The sequence below is a fragment of the Thalassophryne amazonica genome, unplaced genomic scaffold, assembly GCF_902500255.1.
Source record: "Thalassophryne amazonica unplaced genomic scaffold, fThaAma1.1, whole genome shotgun sequence".
Classification (NCBI taxonomy): Eukaryota; Metazoa; Chordata; class Actinopteri; order Batrachoidiformes; family Batrachoididae; genus Thalassophryne; species Thalassophryne amazonica.
In genome coordinates this window covers 19,237-42,657 of record NW_022986390.1, presented here as the reverse complement: position 1 = coordinate 42,657, position 23,421 = coordinate 19,237, and the positions used below count along the sequence as shown (strand labels likewise).

The following is a 23,421-nucleotide window of genomic DNA, read 5'->3' as shown; positions in this document are numbered from 1 at the left end:
ATTGGTTTGAGGTATTCAGTTTCCTCAAAGTGTTTGTGTTGGACTAAACCAGTTTTGCAGGTCAGCTTGCCCCATCATAACATGTATTTATATATATTTTGTGCACATTTCTTTGGTATGCATACATTCTTTTTTTATATGGTATAAGAGGAGGGTATTTGTAAGCTTCGCTTCTGCCTACTCCCTTTCGGCCACATGGGTACACTGTTAAGATGTTCTTTTTATGAGTTTTTGTTATTGTTCATCTGTGTGCAGAATAAATCAAATTCATCCATTCATTCATTCATTCATTCATTCATATCTGTTATAAGGATTGCAAAGATTGTAAAACTGACTCCCCTTCGGTTTTACACAATGTTCTGGCCATGAAATGTTAAATCTTAATTCAGTTTTAATTGAGCAGCACAGTCTTGTTTGAGGGTGGGCATTAAAGGGATAAAATATGTCATTTCTCTACTTCCAGGGAAAAACACAACATTTTCTTTGAGTTTTTGGGCAAATTACACGCAAATAAAGTGAAAATGCAAAGGAAAAAGTGACAATGCAGTGGGAAAGTGGACCTGTGTTGCGGTTTGTTTATGACCCAGAGCTCAAACATGTCGAGGCAGTTTTGCAGGCGAGAGAACGGAGCTACTCTGGTTAGCTGTGTAGGCTAACACTTACTGACACGACGTCTCCCACTCGCTTAGTCTTCCCTTCTCCACCGATTAAAAAAAAGAGCTTTCGTGACTGCTTCGCTGATTGCAGCCGAAAACAAAACAGTAGCTACGCCATTTTTCCATGTGAAGTTATGCTGTGTATATATTGTACAACGGCAGCGGCAGCCCCCATAAGTGGTCAAATCCCGCAATATCACGCAGGGTTTAAGCGAGACTACGGTGTCCTATTGTTGTTCCCTTGCTAATTTTTACCATCTGGCTTCTTAATCTTTTCAGAAAAATTGAGCAGAACTTGACAATGCTTACTTTTTTGTAGCTTGTACAAGTAAAACCCATACATTAAGGATTATAAAATTTGATAGGAACTCTAAAAAGACTAAAGTCAATATTCAAGTTACACCACCTACACTGAAAAAAGAACGTTTGAACCACCTTAAAAAAGTGTTACAATTTGTAAAAAACCCCTGAATGAATTAAGTTGTTTGAACGTAAGTTTGTAAGTTAGAGTTGATTTAACTTTCAAACTTAAGTTCAAACAACTTAATTCATTCAGGTTTTTTACAAATTGTAACACTTTTTTAAGTTGATTCAAACATGCTCTTTTTCAGTGTAATAGTAATACTAATACAACACTTAACTGGCATTAAAATCATTGAAATTTGAAAATCTTAGCAGACCCTAGGTCATAATTATGGAGTTTGGTGGGCATATTGACACTGTAATCACGAACTGTAATGGTGATTTACTCCAAGAAGGAGAGAGGTAGGAACAGATTCAAGGTGATTTTCTGAAACCTCAGACGATTCTCTTTCACAATGAGTGTCAAACTTTGAACTATCTTGCTTTTTTCAGAAGAAAAAATACATTGAAAATGTGTCAATTTCACAAAAATTTAGTAAATTTGATTTCTTTATTGTTTAACTATGTAATTATGTCAGAAAGGGGGTCATGGCCCTTGCCAGGGCCCAAATGTAAATAATTGCAGAACATGTGCATAAAATGAGACACAGGTACATGTACCACTTCTAATAGTCTATGAAAGCCACCGACTGGTGTTATTAATAAGAAATACTAATCTCACCTACTACAGACAGCCTTATCAATTTAAACCAATTGTTTCAATGCCTATTTGTGCTCTTGCGTTTCCTATAAAAGGTGGACTGAGTGGGTTTCAACACAAGCATTAAATTAAAAACCTGCTGCTCCTCTGATCTGCCATGAAGAACACCCACATGTGCCCCAAATTACGAGTATGTGCAGCTGCAAAACTATTGGGTGCAAGACCAGAAATGGATTTGCACCTGTTCTTTTATTCCATGTGCACTAAAATCCAATGTAGGTCAACATATGACAAATAATGTTTTTATAAGAGCTGAAGCACAGATGGGGGGATTCTTAGAGGGTTAGTTTACCTCGCGGCCTCGATGGCTCCTCAGTGGTTTCCCCTCCTTGTTTGAGAAAATCTGCAAGGTCGTTAAAAATGATGTAAAAGTCAAAAGCAAAAACGATGGTCGCAATGAAGCCAAATATCTGCAAAGAGAAAGAGCTTGAATCATAAATCTGAAAAGCTGCAGATAAAACCTGAGAACCCGCTATGCTGATGCCAGCAGGTTCTAAAAGTCGAGTTTACCCCAGCAGCTTTGGAGGATCCATCCAAATATTTGGACACTGCAATTATGGAGATGATAAAAAAGATGATGGAGGCACTCACACATCTGAGGAAATCCTGAATGGGTTTGCAGAAAAAAAAATCTCTTAGAACATTTTCCCCAATACAACAGGTTTTATTTCAGTCTGATGTAACTTTTTTGAACTCTTGCTCTCACCATAAGAGGCCAGTGGAAGCTTTTGAACCTCTCGTTGAATTTGGTGGAGTACGCGAACAACAGGAACAAAGCTGCCAGCAGCTCTAGCAACGGCGCTGTCACAAAGGCTGCTGCTGTGGACGCGGCGAAACACACAAACGATATGAAGGAAAGAGCCTGAAAGCAAGTGATTAAAGAAAACACACAAACACAATATGAGTTGTTTTTTTTTTATTCAACCAACAGAGGAAATACAGAAGTTTACAGCTTTTGATCATGAGTGCCTACTCCATGTGCTTATGTACTTATGACATTTTATTTTACGTCAGTTGAATCCAAACCAAAGACAGTATATATACACTGGACAAACCCTCTGTGATGTCACCCTTAGGTTTTCTGAAGAGCAGTTTTGCAGCTCAAATAAGGCAGCTCCAAATGCAGTCTTCAATGCAGTGACTGACTCTGCCCAACTCCCAGCCAACCCATAAATTGGTAAAGAGATGATGTGTGAGCAAGACCAATGTGATCTGAGCAGGACAAATGAAGCCTGAACATGCCCACCATCTCACAATTTCCAAAGAATGTAAGGCTAACAGGCTAACTTTGGTTTGAATGTTTCATTAATTCAATTACACGCTACGTAAATAAATTGAATTGATGCATATTTTTGTGGACTGGGCGGTGGTTTTCCTAACAGGTAGCTTGGGGTGGACAACTAAGCATGACCAGTGTAGCAGACCGAACGGTCCTCCTAAAATTCGGTCCCCCCTGATGACGCGGTTCACGGATTAACACCTCGTTTTTGCTTGCACACCAGTCATCATCTACAGTATCTCAGTGACAGATATCTGAAGCTTTAGTACAACAGGCATTTCCACATAAATTCAGCATTATTTCATCATAAAAGGTGGCGGAAGTGATCAGAGCGCCGCGGCTAAACAAGCTGCTAGCTGATGCGTTCACTGTGCATCAGACATTTCAAAGTGTCATGGAATTTTGCCTTGTTTCTGCTTAAAATGGCCTCGTTTCTACTTAAAACTGACTTTAGAATGATTTAAAAGGTTTTACTTTTATCATCTGATGGTTAATAATCCCATAAATCCATTTGATTGCTTTGGGTGAAGAGACTCCGTCTCAGATGAGCGGCTGTGGTCCGAAATGATGCATGTGCAGATGCAAAAGGTGGACTGATTTTTAGGGGCAGACCATTCGGTCTGCAACACTGGCATATTACCTCAATAACAGATTCACACGGATATCACTCAAAGCAACCATGTCCCTAATTATTACTAACTTCCTGCCTTAAAAAACTTGAAACTGATGAGTTATATAAAATATAAAATGAAATATAGAAAAATGACACCCCCCCCCAACCATACAGTTGTGATGAATGGAGAAACTATCCATAGAGATCAAAACTGTTTTTTTGTTTTTTTTTTGTAACATGTTGCAAATATGTTTATTTCTCCTGTAAAGTTGTGGATTTTAACATGGGGCTCTGTGGGGAATGACTCACTTCTGGAGTCAGTCTTGAGTGGCCATTCAAGTTTTGGCACTCCCACGTTAGCCTGATTTTCTAACACGGGAGGATGTGGCTTGATCCAAACACACATTTCAGTGTAAATGGAATTCTCCCTTTAAGAAAAAGATACTCCTCCCTGACAGCTTCGGGTCTGTTTCCTGTAAGGAGATACTGCTGTGACAGGGGGGTTATGAGCCAAATGTATGCCAGCTGCCTCATACACAAATCCAGGAGGCTCAAACCTGCTGCACGTGTGCAACAAAAACCTAAGTATTGCTGGTTGTAAGACTTGTAAAATGAGTGCCTAACTTTTACGCTCTTCTTTTATGGAGTTGCTGGACATACAACATCAGACTCTGTAATCACAGACACCGCCATGTCGTCTTTGTTTCAATCCCGGCCCACGCTGGACTGAGGATCATCTCCCCTCGGCTGATGTAAAGTGCAGCAGCAGCTGCTCTTTACAGCTTTTCTCAATATTTTTTGAATTTTTGTGTTTGAAATATTTTCGGTAATGTGTAGTTTAATTGAAAATTATATAATTGGAAACAAAATATTAATAGAATAGCAATGAGTTTCTGTTCATCTCCTTGACCGTAAACGCTTGATATTTCTGTTCTGAATAGAGTATGTTTCAGCCAAATACAAACCCTGCAGCATGCATTCAGCAAATCAATGTCGTTAACTCTGAGAGAACAGGGGCGCTGGCATTGTTGCACGAGACAGAAACTTGGCAATTAACAAGAACTGATGATGCACTCAAGGGGCAACTGAAGTTACCTCACAGTATTACAAGTTTATAATGTGGACACTGAAGTCTGGTGCAAACCTCAAATAAACATACATAACTAGATTTTCATTTTTAAGATAAGATGTGAATTACTTGAAGATGTGCAGCAAAATTTTTCTAAGTACAACTGTAACTGTATGTTTTTTAAGCACATTATAAATCCTGTTGCTCAAAATGGCGGCACTGAGCTCATGCTATCATTAGCCTGTTAGCATCTCACCATTTAGTTTTCAACAAATAAGTTGCTGTTTTTTACAACCCAAACCCAACACCTTGTCCATAGCCTACCAAAGCTTAGCGTGCATACATACAACACAAAAACTTCATTTTCAGCTGTGAGTATTTTTTAATTCCCACTTCATAAAAGTTAAAGGAAAACAGAAACCCATTTTGAGGAATTTGTTTGTGCATTCCTTGGTAAAAATTAAGTGTTATTCATACACTTGGAGAATGTTTGAGAGCAGTGTAGATAATATTATTTGAATCAAATTTGCAGCTAAACTGACATGTAAATGGCCATTGTCTGAAGTGGAGGGCACTTTTGGTTGACATCACTGGTTGGAGTCTCCGCTGCTGGGGACCAGTGCAGTTTACTGAACTCGCTGATCGAAGTTCTATTTGTCTCGTCAAGAAACAGGTGAAATATGCCAGAAAGCTGCACATGTTGGCAAAACCACAAATGGAGGAATAAGGGAGACAATATTTCCTTCCATAAGTAAGTGGTTTTGGTTATTCTTGTCACTTTCTCCATGACATTTCAGATGATAAACAGGTGTATGTTTCCTGCCCGTGCCTGTGTCGTCCAAGGACATGGATGACACTTACACACGCCACTCACAAAGAGCTGTGCACACACACCACTGACTTCATGAATGAAACTCTGTCAAAAAAGGATAATATATATATATATAGTGGTCCACCCCCCTCGTCGGATTTTTATTGCGAATAGATGTCTGAGCAATTTGGAGCTTTGCTGCATCAAATTTTTCCAGAAACTGTGAGAGAGCTCCAGCTGGACACCATTCGGAAAATTTAGATGGCTTTCAGCGACGATTTTATGGGGATTACACATTTTAAGGAGTGCTCCAGCCAGTTTAAAGACCGCCCACAGCGTCTGAGAGCGCGGCACGCTCCGAGCGCCGATCGACAAGCTCAAACCCCACTCAAACAACCAGATCATTTCCAACATGAAGGCTTTGTTGATCCAGGACGTCGTCTAACTTTCACAAAAATGGCAGAAAAGTGCTGATGTCCACGTCTTCCACAATTCCTGTGCTAGTCAGACGACATACCGGATCAAGACAGTGTCCAGTTTAGAAATTAATGGCACATTCCACTGTTACAGGAGTTTTTGTCATGGAAAGAGGAGCGGAGGAACTCCGCGCATCGCGGCGGAGCCACATGGCGCAAAGCAACGCCGTGATGAAGCCTCACAGGACATGTTGGGGCATGTCCAGCTCATGCACAATTTCTCGGATACTCACACGACTGAAAAGCAACCGGAAGCCGTCTGAGCCACCTGAAAGCCGTCCTGTGAGACCAACACGGAGGTGGTTTTGTCCCGCACCATGAGCGGCATGGTGGCGCAATCCTCCGCTTCTTTCCATGAAAAAAAAACAAAAAACTCCTGTAACAGTAGAATGTGTCGAAAAAGTGCTGATGTCCACGCCTTCTGCCATTTTTGTGAAAGTTAGATGACGTCCCAGATCAACAAAGCCTTCATGTTGGAAATGATCTGGTTGTTTGAGTGGGGTTTGAGCTTGTCGATCGGCGCTCGGAGCGCGCCGCGCTCTCAGATGCTGTGGGCGGTCTTTAAACCGGCTGGAGCACTCCTTAATCTGTGTAATCCCCATAAATTTGTTGCTGAAAGCCATCTAAATTTTCCAAATGGTGTCCACCTGGAGGTCTCTCACAGTTTCTGAAAAAAATTTCATGGAGCAAAGCGGCAGTCTCTCAGCAAGTTCTCAGACAAAAGAAATCTGACGGGAGGGGTGGACCAGTACTCACTCAAAGCCTGCCCACAGGCGAATGGCGCAACTGACAGGCGTGGAAAAACTCACGCATGCGCACGAAGGTTCAAGCTTGGCTGATGTAATCACACGTGATTCAAATCCATATAGTTTTTGAAAAAAATAAAAAGGTACAATACGTTTTGGACAGACCTCGTATATGTATATATGTATACATATATATATATATACACACAGTGAGGAAAATAAGTATTTGAACACCCTGCGGTTTTGCAAGTTCTTCCACTTAGAAATCATGGAGGGGTCTGAAATTTTCATCTTAGGTGCATGTCCACTGTGAGAGACATAATCTAAAAAAAATAATAATAAAAAATCTGGAAATCACAATGTATGATTTTTTTAATAATTTATTTGTATGTTACTGCTGCAAATAAGTATTTGAACACTGACCAACCAGCAAGAATTCTGGCTCTCACAGACCTGTTAATTTGTCTTTAAGAAGCCCTCTTATTCTTCACTCTTTACCTGTATTAACTGCACCTGTTTGAACTTGTTACCTGTATAAAAGACACCTGTTCACACACTCAATCACACTCCAACCTGTCCACCATAGCCAAGACCAAAGAGCTGTCTAAGGACACCAGGGACAAAACTGTAGACCTGCACAAGGCTGGGATGGACTACAGGACAACAGGCAAGCAACTTGGTAGAAGACAACAACTGTTATGATTATTTATTAGAAAGTGGAAGAAACACAAGATGACTGTCAATCTCCCTCGGTCTGGGATTCCATGCAAGATCTCACGTTGTGGGGTAAGGATGATTCTGAGAAAGCTCAGAACTACACAGGAGGACCTGGTCAATGACCTGAAGAGAGCTGGGACCACAGTCAGAAAGATTACATTAGTAACACATGATGCTGTCATGGTTTAAAATCCTGCAGGGCAGCAAGGTCCCCCTGCTCAAGCCAGCACATGTCCAGGCCCGTTTGAAGTTCACCAGTGACCATCTGGATGATCCAGAGGAGGCATGGGAGAAGGTCATGTGGTCAGATGAGACCAGAATAGAGCTTTTTGGAATCAACTCCACTTACCATGTTTAGAGGATGAGAACAACCCCAAGAAAACCATCCCAACTGTGAAGCATGGGGGTAGAAACATCATACTCTGGGGGTGTTCTTCTGCAAAGGGGACAGGACAACTGTACCGTATTGAAGGAAGGATGGATGGGGTCATGTATTGCGAGATTTTGGCAAACAACCTCCTTCCCTCAGTAAGAGCATTGAAGATGGGTCATGGCTGGGTCTTCCAGCATGACAATGACCCCAAACACACAGCCAGGGCAACTAAGGAGGGTTCCGTAAAAAGCATTTCAAGGTCCTGGAGTGGCCTGGTCAGTCTCCAGATCTGAACTCAATAGAAAATCTTTGGAAGGAGCTGAAACTTGAAACCTGAAAGATTTGGAGAAGATCTGTATGGAGGAGTGGACCAAAATCCCTGCTGCAGTGTGTGCAAACCTGGTGAAAAACTACAGGAAACGTTTGACCTCTGTAATTGCAAACAAAGGCTACTGTACCAAATATTAACATTGATTTTCACAGGTGTTCAAATACTTATTTGCAGCAGTAACATACAAATAAATTATTTAAAAAATCATACATTGTGATTTCCAGATTTTTTATTATTTTTTTTAGATTATGTCTCTCACAGTGGACATGCACCTAAGATGAAAATTTCAGACCCCTTCATGATTTTATATATATATATATATATACACTCAACAAAAATATAAACGCAACACTTTTGGTTTTGCTCCCATTTTGTATGAGATGTTGCTCGTGTATTGAATGTTCATTTCTCTACCATAAGCCATCTCCAAAGGCGTTTCAGAGAATTTGGCAGTACATCCAACCAGCCTCACAACCACAGACCACGTGTAACCACACCAGCCCAGGACCTCCACATCCAGCATGTTCACCTCCAAGATCATCTGAGACCAGCCACTCGGACAGCTGCTGAAACAATCGGTTTGCATAACCAAAGCATTTCTGCACAAACTGTCAGAAACCGTCTCAGGGAAGCTCATCTGCATGCTCGTCGTCCTCATCGGGGTCTCGACCTGACTCCAGTTCGTCGTCGTAACCAACTTGAGTGGGCAAATGCTCACATTCGCTGGCATTTGGCACGTTGGAGAGGTGTTCTCTTCACGGATGAATCCCGGTTCACACTGTCCAGGACAGATGGCAGACAGCGTGTGTGGCGTCGTGTGGGTGAGCGGTTTTCTGATGTCAATGTTGTGGATCGAGTGGCGCATGGTGGCGGTGGGGTTATGGTATGGGCAGGCGTCTGTTATGGATGACGAACACAGGTGCATTTTATTGATGGCATTTTGAATGCACAGAGATACCGTGACGAGATCCTGAGGCCCACTGTTGTGCCATACATCCAAGAACATCACCTCATGTTGCAGCAGGATAATGCACGGCCTCATGTTGCAAGGATCTGTACACAATTCTTGGAAGCTGAAAATGTCCCAGTTCTTGCATGGCCGGCATACTCACCGGACATGTCACCCATTGAGCATGTTTTGGATGCTCTGGACCGGTGTATACGACAGCGTGTACCAGTTCCTGCCAATATCCAGCAACTTCACACAGCCATTGAAGAGGAGTGGACCAACATTCCACAGGCCACAATTGACAACCTGATCAACTCAATGCGAAGGAGATGTGATGTGTTGCACTGCATGAGGCAAATGGTGGTCACACCAGATACTGACTGGTATCCCCCCCAATAAAACAAAACTGCACCTTTCAGAGTGGCCTTTTATTGTGGACAGTCTAAGGCACACCTGTGCACTAATCATGGTGTCTAATCAGCATCTAGATATGGCACACCTGTGAGGTGGGATGGATTATCTCAGCAAAGGAGAAGTGCTCACTATCACAGATTTAGACTGGTTTGTGAACAATATTTGAGGGAAATAGTGATATTGTGTATGTGGAAAAAGTTTTAGATCTTTGAGTTCATCTCATACAAAATGGGAGCAAAACCAGAAGTGTTGCGTTTATATTTTTGTTGAGTATATATATATATATATATATATATATAAATGTTTCGTAATGTTTTAAGAGCCGCTTTATGCTGAAAACAGCAGCAGCAGCTCGCTTCAGCTCAACAGAGCAGATCCGTGTAACTTTCAACACTAACATTTCAAAATGTGTGAGTGTTGTGTTATCCGCCCTTTTCAGGTTTCAAATCCCGCAAAACCTCAGAGAGGTCGCTGCGCTGCGAGATCTCAGTAACATTGAGAACTGCATTGAGATGCTCTGATCTGGCTCCACTTTAACCGCTGCACACGGACAACACCATTAATATCGCAACATAAAACTATTTTTATATTGTGCCTAAAACTCTCGTGAATATATTCTCTGGGTTTTTAGATGTTGTTACTGCATTTGCTTTATGTAAACATGCGAGAATCATAGGCTGTCTCTCCGTTATTTTCAGTGGGAGCTGCTGTGAGCGACGGTCGCTTCCTGATTATGTCGTTCTAGGGGAAAGTGAAGTTTGCTTTATTATTGTTCTTTACAACACTGTTTGTCCTCTTTGTTCCAGACTAATATATATATAATATGTCTGAAATTCAGTTTCCGTTTATTAAATTCCACGCAGATTAAACGTAACACACACGGATTATTCGTTATAATTGTTTTAGCAAGTTTTCAGGGTATCATGCAGCAGTCTCTTATTAATGTGATGAAAAGCATTAAAAAAATACATTTTTGTAGTATAATATTAATTTACAATTGTCATCATGTGGATTCGCTATGTTGTTTTGACTGCAGCAACTCTCTGGCGCGCAAGGGATTATGGGATACATGAAAACCCTGGATAATAAGTTTAATACTTTCCTGACATGATTTAATGTTCATTAATTTTACTGGCTCTATATCCAGGTCAGAATGGCATTTTAACACGTATTTTGTGAGTATTTTTCTGAGTGTGTTCAGTCCCGAATCCCCTTTGAAAATGCATTAACATCCGGGAACTTCGTCAATATTTTGCCCGGTTAGGAGGTGTCATGTCGTTGTCCGTGAAGGGACATTCACGTTTAGTGGGCAGCATTGGGAGTGTGGACTCTTGTAGTCATATATAAACTCTTTGTTGGTGCCTCTGGCAGGGAATCTCAGAACGAGGCTCATCTTCTCAAAACCAGTGATGTTACCCGCCTGACCTGCTTAAATGGAGGTAGCTGGTCGATGTCAAAGCCTCTCAGACCACGACTAAAACAAGGTTTTCTGTAGATGTTTTATGGTCTTTAGTGTTTCTTGAACTATCGAAAGAACGCATTTTGTGTTTATTCATGTTATAAATAATCCGTGGGCATTTCTGTTCTGCTTTAATACTTGATTTTGAGTCACTGAATTGACATTCTCTATATTAGCATACTTGCGTATGCATGGTGTTAGCTTTGTGGACCTTGTGCGTTTGGTGTTGCCAATAAAGTTCTGTTTAGATTAATCCTACATTGCAGTTTTGATGGTTTTACAATGCATCCAGAAAGTATTCACAGTAATTCACTTTTTCACATTTTATGTTACAGCCTTATTTCAAAATGGATTTTTTCCTGCAAAATTCTACTCACAACACCCAAAATGATAACATGAAAAAGGTTTTTTTTTTAATTTTTGCAAATTTGTTAAAAAAAAAAACCTTTTTCACACTGTCATTATGGGGTATTGTGTGTAGAATTTTAAGGAAAAAAAAAAAGCATTTCATCCATTTTGGAATAAGGCTGCCGCTTACCAAAATGGAAAAATGTGTGAAGTGCTGTGAATACTTTCCGGATCCACTGTACATCGTTCAAAATAGCAGATACTGGATAAATGACTGAATTTATAATTACTGTAAGCCAGTCAACAAATGTACATATACATTCAACCTATAGTAGAATGTTCTGACAAAGTAGGACGATTCACCTGAAGGCCAGAACACATCCCTGATGAACATCACTTTTCTCTGGAGAAACACTCACAGCCCTCACAGTATCTGTGTACAGGATGGCTATATTGTCCAGCAACTTGATTATGGGGTCATGTTATATTTGAATGGTAGACTTTTAAATATCATACATCTGCAAAAATAACTGTGCCAAACAACTGTGAAAGGCATGCGCCTCTCTCAATAAAAGAGCAATGTCATGGTCTTAAGTACAGTTTGCATTTATGGTGCTTAAATGCACTTGTCTGCTTTTTAAGACAATTATTTATCAACATATATTTGGTAAGATCACCACAAGAACTAGCACGAAACATTCAAAAATAACTCAAGAAATCACAATGATTTACAGTTCTCCCAGAAGTCCTTGCAATCCTTTTTCTACATCAGATTTACATCTATTCCTGACTGTCTATTCTGTTGTGAAAAAAGAGAACAGCAGAATCACACCACGCTGTGCCCTGTTCTACTTTCACTTTCCTTACCTGTTACACCAGGAAAAAGCGGAGCAGCACTTTTTTTGTGTTCTGCATCCAGTTTTTCACTAGACTATGTTAACAGGGACTGTTGTTTCTATTTGTTTCTGACCATCAAAACAGTTAAAAGATTTTTTTTTTTTTTTTAAGATTTTAAAATTTCCATAGTGGCTTTCATCATTCTTTCACAGGAATCTCCGGTGATGCTTTGGGCACTTATCCGTCAGAAAGGTCCTCAAACTATGTCACTGATCTTATGTCATGACGCCTGATTGATGACATGAGGACTAAAATAATCCCGATTGTACTGTTTATTGCACAACTGCTTGATGCAATCATGCTTACAACGCCCCCCCATTATTTTCAAATAAATGTATTTTCGTTTTTAAATAGAAATACTTTCTTAATCCCAACTGGAAATTACTTAAAAACAAGACTTGTTCTTCATTAAGTATTTTTTTTTTATTTTCCCCCCAAAACAGCTCATCTTACAGTATATTTGGGCCAATATTTGTTGTGTGTTGTGTGCCATTAACATGTGAAAGTATTTTGTGCACTTCAAAAATGTAATTTTATCAGACCACAGCTGTGATCTCACATTCTCAACCTGCCTGGTCGTGGCTGAGGCCGAGAATCCTCATGAGACAAGCACAGGGTGGTCTGACGCACGATGCATATATAATACACACACAGTGACATGCACACACACTCTCCAGGAGGCCTTGTGTCTAAAGGGTTCGTTCACAGGCCGGGTGCTGTGCTGATAAAACAGCCCGTAAGGTTTTGAAGCGTGTCAAAATGACAACTCCACCGTGGCTGGATTCCACATTCTACACACACACACACACACACACACACACACACACACACACACACACACACACACACACACACACACACACACACACACTGGTCTTACTCTAATTTTGTAGTATCATAAAGCATTCTAACTCAACTACAAAGCTGTTGTATGCACAAACTCTTGCATGCAGCAGCACTCACACTGTGATGCTTTGCAGGCTTTTCCTGTTGTCAGCGGAGCTGCTCTGAGAGATTTAATGATCACAGTCACATGCGGAGCAGCAGCAGAGGAGCTGCTTTGTGTCAGAGTGCAGGCGGCTGCACAGACCAAAGGCCGAGCTTCAGGGTGCACGTTATGGCAACAGTGTGAAGGAAGCAGCAGCGACCAGGGTCGGACTGGGAACAAATTTCGGCCCTGGAATTTTTCCTCTGGACCAGCCCACTACTGGCCCGACGAATCCACCCCAAACACGCACACCCACCCGTCCATACCGAACCCCCAATGAACAAATACTATACACCTAAACACCATGAACACACACCTAAATACACACTTTCACTGTCATTTCACCTTGATCATAGTACAAAATGTGGACCCGGCGCCACGAGGGGGCGTCCTGATAACATTAAAGGCAATTACATATTTTGATGAAATTACAAGTTTAAATGACTATATATATATATATATATATATATATATATATATATATATATATATATATATATATAAAACATCATGAGGTTTATGTCACAGAAATCCTACTTTACAATCACACTGCAGTCATTGTTAAATTATTTCCTTTTGCATTTATAATAAACACTTGTATTTATTTAGTGTTGTGTTTCTGGTTGAAATAAGATATAAATAATCTACCAGACTTCAAAAAAATATACAAGTTTCCATGTTATTTTATTTGTCTAAAAATAAATGACTGAGGTTCCTTATGTTAAACAAGAAATTATCTAATCTGAAATAACAGGTGGTTTTAATACAGATGAAAGGTTTCTAAAGAACCATTTATTGATTTATTTACCTATTTTAATTAAAAGTGTTCTAAACGTTTTTAACAGTAATCAGAAATTTTGAGGTAACAACAACAAAAAAACATTTCCAATGATTTTTCTTCAGAAAACTGCTCTATAAATGAGCAGTCCTGTCACACGTTAATGTTTTGTACAGATCAGTGGTTTCTGCACCAATCCGATTGGTCCAATCCATTTTGTAGAGATCAGTGGTTTCTGCCACGAGTCTTCCGTGTTTTGGCCTGACGTGTCGTTCCTATTGGACAATGCCAAGGTACATCACAGCTCAGAGTGTCAAAAGTTGGCGCACCTCATCTCGACAGAACACCGGCTCTGTGGTATGCAAGAGATCACTTGACCGAGGGTTTATACGTTCAAATAATAATTTAAAAAAATACTGTCATCACTCTTCACTCTTGGTCAGTCTCTTAGAACGGTGCAGCGTAAATACACGAGCTTTCCAGGAGCGCAGGTCTCCTCCGGTGCGCACTATTTTTTTGGGGGGGTGGGGGCGACCCCGCCCCCTGTGATAAACTCATCGCCCCCTTAATTTTTTTTTTTCTGGCGCCGGGTCTGACAAAATGGAAGCAAATGCACACAAGCGGAAAAAAGTTTTTGTGTCTCCAAAGTGTGTGTGTGTGTGTGTGTGAGTGAGTGAGAGGGGTAATGTGTAACCACGGCTAGGATTCACACAGCAGCAAATTAAGGAGCTGAAGTCCGTAGCTGTTGCATTTAAAGATTAACAAAAGTAAAGCACAGTTAATTAAGATAAAAGAAACGATTCCAACCTTCTATCAGTAGAAGAGCGGAGAGAGGTCCAGGCGCCGAGGAGTCAGTCCATTCACAGGGGCGGGAGCGGCCGCCTGCTCTTCCTGCAATCTGATTGGCCACCCTGTATGCTTCTCCATTGTCACTGGCTGTTGGTAATGTCAATCATTGTGCTTGATGTAAGTCTCCATTGTGTGATCAAACGGAAACAAAACTGAAACCTAGAATAAGACTGTGCCGTGTATGAAACACTACAGAACTTTTATTTTGACACAAATTCAGGAAGTGGCTCTGCAGCTGTGCCGATTAAATGCTGTAGCTTCACCGATCACGGACTTTCCTCGTGTTGACAGCAGCGCGCGGTTCGAGAACACTGTATATTTCCATAATCTCTATAAATATGGGAAGGCCGGCCCACGCAGGTCTAAATGTGCAGCGGCCCACCGGGCAAATGCCCAAAATCACAGATTATCAGTCCGAGCCTGGCAGCGACAGAAAGTCACATGACGCAATGAAGAGACTCCATAATACGTTTTTACTGCCCAGGCATCAGAACTTTTTATTTATTAAAGTTATTTATTACCATTTACTTTTTATGATGCTTCTATTAGTGGCTTAGTTTGTGATAGTACTACTACCAACAACAACAATAACAACAACAATAATAATCAGAGGTGGTTCTAGCTTGTATGGCAGCCTGGGTGAAAACCCCTTCATTAAGATCAAAGCCTGACCATACAACCAGGCTTGGGGAGTAACGGAATACATGTAACGGCGTTACACAATTAGGATACAAAAAAAAGGTAACTGTATTCCGCAACAGTTACAGAAAAAAAGATGTATTCAGATTACAGGTATATTTAGTAAAAATGGGGATTAGTTCGCAGGATTACAATTTTAATGCATTTTAGGATATTATCTGTATATAATTTTTTTTTTCTTTGAAACGAAAACGTCCCTTCATGGACAGCGACATGACGTCTCCTAACCGGGCAAAATATTGATGAAGTACCCGGATATTAATGCATTTTCAATGGAGATCTGCGAATGAACATACTCAGAAAAATGCTCGCAAAATACATGTTAAAAAATGCCATTTTGACCTGGATATCGAGCCAGTAAAATTTTATTACATTAAATTATGTCAGGAAAGTATTACACTTACTCTGACACACACACACACACACACATTCCCAAATATTAGTGTTGAAAGTTACACGGCTCTGCGCTGTTCAAGCTGCTGAGCTGAGGCGTCCTGCAGCAGCTGCTCTGTTCAACACAGCGCGGCTCCTAAAACCATTACAATACATTTATATATATATTTTTACACAATTATCCTTTTTTGACGGAGTTCCATTCATGAAGTCAGTGGCGTGGGTACACATCTCTATGTGTGGGTGTGACTGTGAGCGGCACAGCGCGGGTCATTATAATCTCATTATTTTAAGGTGCAAATTTAAAAAAAAAATCCCGTGTCTTGTTGAACAATTTTAATCACTAACGACAAGTATTTTAACTAGACATTGGTCTAGCAGTGGAAAATATCAACTAGACATAAGTGAAGAGTTAATGGTCCGTGTCATCGGGCAACACGGCAGGAGACACACAGCTGTTTATCATCCAAATATCACGGACAAAGTGACAAGAAAAACCAAACCACTTACTTATGGAAGGAAATATTGTCTCCCTTGTTCCTCCGTTTGTGGCTTTGCAACATGCGCAGCTTTCCGGCATATTCCACCTGTTTCTTGAACTTTATGCACGCAAATCACTAACTTGCCCGGAATTAAAATGGCGACCACACCTCCTTACTGACAGGATTTACTTAATGGTTTTCATTATGCTTTTGTTCTTATTTTGAAAGTTCAATAAGTGGACTGATATGTTAAACATGGTGCAATTGCTACATGAAAGACTAAAGTAAGATAATTTTACTGAACAAGTAGTAGACTTTTTTTTGTTTCGTATATTGTTCTGCCACTTTTAATTACAAATTCATCCGCTCACCGCCTGAGTTTTCATTATCCTTCATTTGTTTGGCATTTTTTGTTGAAAATTTAGCAGATGAACACTGGGTGTGTTTAAAACAATATTGTGGTGCTCTTAATTCATAATGTGAAGTAAAACAGAGCATGCCATGTAAAAGAAACACTTTTAGTTTTTGCTTAATAAACTGTACTATGTGGTCAAGACTATTTATATTTAGTTTCTTTTGTCTGTATTAGCATATTTGATATTGGAGTAATCCAGAAGTAACTGAAAGTAATCAAATGACATTACTTTAATATTATGGTACTTGGATTATGTTACTGATTACATTTTTCAACAGGTAACTAGTAACTGTATCGGAATACATTTTTAAAGTAACCCTCCCAACCCTGCATACAACCTTAAGATGTTGTCACACTGTGACGGATAGAGCACATGGATTAGCTACATATTTAAATATTTTGGCAGGCAGCAAAGTAGCATCTCCAGTGTATTTTGGGCTCTTACGGACAGATGACATCACTTTTCTACTTGCAATACAGAGAATGGCTTTCAGCAGAATGATTTTCCAGGTTTCAAAACATATATATGCGCTGGGAGTTGCTGGATTTGATGAGGTCTGATCACAAATGTGGAAAGAATCCGGCTTGCTCGGGGAACATGATGTCATACTTCCTTACTACGTTTGTGAGCTGACAGCTGTGCTGGCGTTCAGTGCAGCTGCAGCAGTGACGGACATCAAAGAACTTAACAACGCCTCTGCGCCAAGAGAATCCACCAAATGCACTCTGACATCCAGACAAGAAAAAAAAAAGCACACGGATCGGGAGGTCTGGGTGGCTTTGCTTGAGCTGCTGCCCCCGCGACTCGACTCCGGATAAAGCGGAAGAAAATGGATGGATGGACCTCGGCTAAATGAACAGCCGTGCTACATGCTGCTGCATTGGGAGAACTGTCCTCTCTCCGCTCGTATAGAATTCACACTCCGCACCGGAGCTCTGGCCAATCAGAAGCCCAGGCTGAATAATTGGACAGCCACAGGATATAAACGCATGAGTATCACAAAAGTAAATAACAAGTAGAGGACATAATGGTAAACAAACATGCAGGCAGTGGGAAAGCTCTTCGCCTAATGTCCACTCAAAGTTTTGAGCACACACAAAACTTTTTGACGGAGTTGGTGGACATCAGCTGACAAGGAACTCATATTGCGGATGGAAAAAGGACGTTTGTAGAACAAAAACGAACACAATCGTGAATATAAGATTTGTATCAGCTCCTCGTGCATTTCATTGATCCATGATGGTGTGACACGGGCTTTACCTGAACAAAATTACCAAAAAATGAAAAGATCAGCCCCCTATGCAGACTCTGCAGTGAATCTGATGAGATGATTGACCATATACTATCAGGCTGCCAAGTACTTGCTGCCACATATACTAAATATTACAAAAAAACACAACAACAGTTGTTCCTCGTGTGCAGTTGAGCGCCTTGCATGGCAGCACACTAACATCGGTATGTGAGTGCGTGTGTGTGTGTGTGTGTGTGAGAGAATGAATGGGTGAATGTGAGGCATCAATGTAAAGTGCTATACAAGGTGAGCACAAAAGCACTCCTTGATTTCGAGTAGCTATAATATCAAAACCTATTGGAATATGTCTATAAATATGGTGACTGCAGATACATTAACCCATAAACTTTATTTTCTCAAATGCAGAATTTCTGTGCAAATGCTGACACTATACATGCAGTGGAATCACACCTAACGAACAACTCAGATCTAAGACTACCTAAGAATTTCAACAACTTTTACACAGTCCCAAAATTATTATGTTTTCATGCATTTAAAGTTTCAGAAATACAGTCACCTTGGAATTCACTTTTATGATTACTTATTTCAGTCCCAACATGGATTCAGCCTCACAATTATGACCAGTGACCAGACTAAGTAACGGGCAGTCTCGCAGTTGCAAAGACTATTTGTAGATGCCAAGTTGCCTAGTGTTTGAAGTTTGTCTTTGTCTTAATGTGAATAAACACTGACTAAGGATATAAATGTATGAGCTTTTGGCTGCTGCATCCTTTACTGGTATACCCTGATATATCCATAACCCTTCCATGACCATTCCTAAGTCAGGCCAATTTGGAGGCAAAATAAAATAACTATAATACAATTGACAACTGACTGGGTGGCAATTATCCTAGCTGGTAACTGCCCTAAGTGGTATGTGTCCATGGGGGCAAATGACCTGATACCGATTACCGCATTGATGTTTGCTGACTAATGGGCAGGGTGCACATCAAGTGTCTGTGATACCAACTGATACCACATGAAACTTTATGAGATCATGCAACTGTAGCCACCAATGTGTAAGAATGTGCGCCTCGCCTGTTACTCAGCAAACATCAGTGCAATAACCTAATTCAGTCCAGGCTCTCTGCAGGATGTCCTGTGTAATCGAGGGGTGCACAGAAATACTGCGGGTGAAAAAAGAAAGTTTTTGAGTAAATGTATCTGAGGTCACCATATTTCTAAACATATTCCATTTGGTTTTGACATAATAGCTACTTGAAATCAAAGAAGAATTCAAAGGCCAAATTTGCAGAAAAACTGAGCAAATATGACATGTAAATCTAAGGCAGCTGAATAGGGTGCATGAAGCACAAAACACCACCAGTGGGAGCAGAAGCATTGTGACTAAACAAGAAAATGATGAGCACCCGCTTCAAGAGAATTCATGGAATGATCGACATGTTTGAGTTCCAGAAACCAGCCCAAATTCTCTGAAGGGTGTTCTCTATTAAACGACAGGGGCGTCTCATCCTGTAGAAACCACAGGGTCCTGAGCTGAGACCACCAAGGATTACAAAAGAGAACAAAAACAGAATATAATAATAAACACCCAATCAAAAGTGCTCACAGTGACACCATACGCCTGTTTTAAACTATCAGCCAAATGGAGAAAATGTCACATGCGCTGGTAAACAGCCGTCTTCACAAACAAAATACCTGAACTCATTGCCATAAAATGAGTTGTTTTCCTATATACTTCACTATATACTATCCTAAGTATGGGACTGAAAATTTTTGACCAATACCAGCAAAAAAATAAAAACAAAAATTTAATCACTTCTTCCCGTCCATAAGCTGACTTTACCTGCCAAGTTAGAGAAAACTCTGACTCTGCATTCTTAAAGAAGAACTCTGATATTTTTCAAAAGAGGTTCTATTGGTTGAATAATACTAACACTGAAGAATAACACTACAGTAACTAAGTAATTTGTTTATTATATGGCTATTATATATATATATATATATATCAAATCAAATCAACTTTATTTATAAAGCACTTTAAAAAAAACAGCTGCAGCTGAAACAAAGTGCTGTACACAAGGGGACATATAAAAGGTAACAAACCACAAAGTACAAATAAAATACAAGCCCCCCCCCCCAAAAAAAAATTAAATAAAACAAGTAAAATCAGTTAAAACAACCAAAACAGATCAAGATCATATATATATATATATATATATATATATATATATATATATATATATATATATACACACAGGTCTGTCAATAAAGTATAGGTCCTTTTTATTTTTTTCAAAAACTATATGGATTTCATTCATATGTTTTTACGTCAGACATGCTTGAACCCTCGTGCGCATGCGTGAGTTTTTCCACGCCTGTCGGTGACGTCATTCGCCTGTGAGCACTACTTGTGGGAGGAGTCGTCCAGCCCCTCGTCGGAATTCCTTTGTGTGAGAAGTTGCTGAGAGACTGGCGCTTTGTTTGATCAAAATTTTTTCTAAACCTGTGAGACACATCGAAGTGGACACGGTTCGAAAAATTAAGCTGGTTTTCAGTGAAAATTTTAAAGGCTGATGAGAGATTTTGAGGTGATTCTGTCGCTTTAAGGACACCCCACGGTGCGAGACGTCGTGCAGCGCTCTCAGCCGCCGTCGTCAGCCTGTTCAAGCTGAAAACCTCCACATTTCAGGCTCTATTGATCCAGGACGTCGTGAGAGAACAGAGAAGTTTCAGAAGAAGTCGGTTTCAGCATTTTATCCGGATATTCCACTATTAAAGGAGATTTTTTTAATGAAAGACGTGCGGGCGGATTACAGCATCGGCTCGCAGCCGCCGCGACGCTCCGCCACAGGAAAAACACCTCCGTTGGAAGCCTTAAGGACAAGTTGGAACATGTCCTGCTGTTAAACAATTTCTCATATACTCACTCCACTGAAAGCCATCAAAAGCCACCTGAATTTTACAAATGGTTATCAACATGGAGGTGTTTTTCCTGTGCCGCCGCACCACGTCGGCTGCGTCCTGACGCGCGGACCCGTCCGCACGTCTTTCATTAAAAAAATCTCCTTTAACAGTGGAATATCTGGATAAAATGCTGAAACCGACTTCTTCTGAAACTTCTCTGTTCTCTCACGACGTCCTGGATCAATAGAGCCTGAAATGTGGAGGTTTTCAGCTTGAACAGGCTGACGACGGCGGCTGAGAGCGCTGAGCGACGTCTCGCACCGTGGGAAGTCCTTAAAGTGACAGAATCACCTCAAAATCTCTCATCAGCCGTTAAAATTTTCACTGAAAACCAGCTTAATTTTTTGAACCGTGTCCACTTCGATGTGTCTCACAGGTTTAGAAAAAATTTTCATCAAACAAAGCGCCAGTCTCTCAGCAACTTCTCAGACAAAGGAATTCCGACGAGGGGCTGGACGACTCCTCCCACAAGGAGTGCTCACAGGCGAATGACGTCACCGACAGGCGTGGAAAAACTCACGCATGCGCACGAGGGTTCAAGCATGTCTGACGTAAAAACATATGAATGAAATCCATATAGTTTTTGAAAAAAATAAAAAGGACCTATACTTTATTGACAGCCCTCGTATATATGCAAACTTACGGTATTGTCTGAATATTTAAGCTGCTGACGGTGTTGGGCTTGTAGTCAGACCTGTTTGTTTTCTTCACCTCCATGAAGAACTTGTTTAAAGGGTGGTCAGTTTAGCTGGTAAACTTTCAATCTGTGTTTTTTCCCATGCTGTTCAGATATTTATGGAGTATGTTCATGTCCAACTTGGTTTTTCTAATAACAATAATACAGTTTATTTATAAAGTGGTTTTCAAAACACTCAAAAACGCTGTACAGTACAATTTAAATCGCCATAGAAACAAGATAAAAAACAATCATTTCCTATATTAAAAGCTGATCTGAACAGGTTTTTAATTGTGTTTTTAGGTTTCTGGTTTGTAACAAATGTGATACTGTTCTGGACCGATTGTCATGGTAACGGTCAATGTTATATTTAAATGGCCACAAAATCTGCATTCTGGATCAAACTTTGTCAGTCGATAAAAGATACCATCCTACATATGAAAGAAATGTGATCTTTTTTGAGTTATGAATTTTTGAAAATTCACTCAGTGTTAAAGATAGGGATTGTTCTAGTTGTCCAAGATTTGTGCTGACTTTGACCTTCGACCTATGACCTTTAAAAAATTAATCAGTTATTGCCTATCAAGATATGAATCTTCAGCAAAAATTTCATAACGATATATGAAAAATTGTGGGTTACAGGCTGTTCACATATAAACAAACAAACAAGCAAGCAAACGGGTGAAAACATAACCTCTGCCAAATGGCGCAGGTTATGAGCATCTCTTCATACTCAAACGGTACGTGGAAGAAATTCCTTGATAAATGACAAGCGAGCAGTTGAAAAACTTTTCTTTTCCTGTTGATTGTGTCTATTCAGCTCTTATTCCTCCTGCAGGAAGCGGCATTTTCTCTTCCTAGTTTGGTCAGAGAGAGTAGTTAAAAAAAGTTTTCAGAAAACTGTTTTTGCATTGAAACACAATTATTATTTGTTCTGATTTAATGGCAGTCTAAACTCCTCGAAGTCTCAATAAGTAAATAAATGAATAAAGTGGAAATAGAAATATATTTGTGGGGGAAAAAAAGCAGCTCCGTTTGACAAAGTGTGTCGCAGTTTCACTGCTTCCATCAGTACGTTTGTGTTGATTTTCTTACCACTTCAGCAATAAGCAGCATTCCTTTCCTCGAAGAGGCGAACTCTTTGCTCGGAAGAATAGAAAATAAAACACTTTGGCGCTCGCGGCCGGAGGTGGGAGCCTCGATGTCTCCCATTGTTTGTTTGTTTGTTTGTTTCTAACCTCAGACAAACTAAACGGAGGGTTAGTTTGGGATAAAACTCGGAGATGTGAGGAGGCGTGTGGCTGCTTCGGAGGTGGAAACGGAAACAATGACATCGCGGAAACAGCACGAGCTCCCAAAAGCGCAACATCTGCTTTGTCCAGATGTGAAACGTGATGCGCGTGTGCAGCTGCAGACGACAAAGCACTCAATCAAAGGCGCCGCACATGACGTCACACGGCGTTAATATTTTCTCCAAACTCTGAAAACTCAAAGTGGGAACCTTAAAGGGGTATAAGCAGCTTTTCAGTATATATAAACACTTTCTGTCTCCTACTGTCTGAAGATGTGTTTCTGATTTGTGAACACTGACCACGCCCATTGTCCTTTCAAACAGGAGGGGCAAAAAAAGGGGGGGGGGAGCCCTCTGACCAGCTTTCAT

General features: G+C 40.4%; 1 protein-coding gene across 1 annotated transcript; it reads right to left on the bottom strand.

Annotated features, from left to right (window-relative positions):
* Positions 1-2,071: 2,071 nt before the first annotated feature.
* On the bottom strand, positions 2,072-23,204 carry cmtm3 (CKLF-like MARVEL transmembrane domain containing 3; the record flags this gene model as incomplete). The annotated part of the gene is made up of 4 exons (XM_034165658.1): positions 22,857-23,204; positions 2,486-2,641; positions 2,290-2,385; positions 2,072-2,189 (listed from the first exon to the last, which is right to left on the bottom strand). Coding segments are annotated over exons 1-4 (487 nt in total), but the record flags the coding sequence as incomplete, so codon positions are not given.
* Positions 23,205-23,421: the final 217 nt, after the last annotated feature.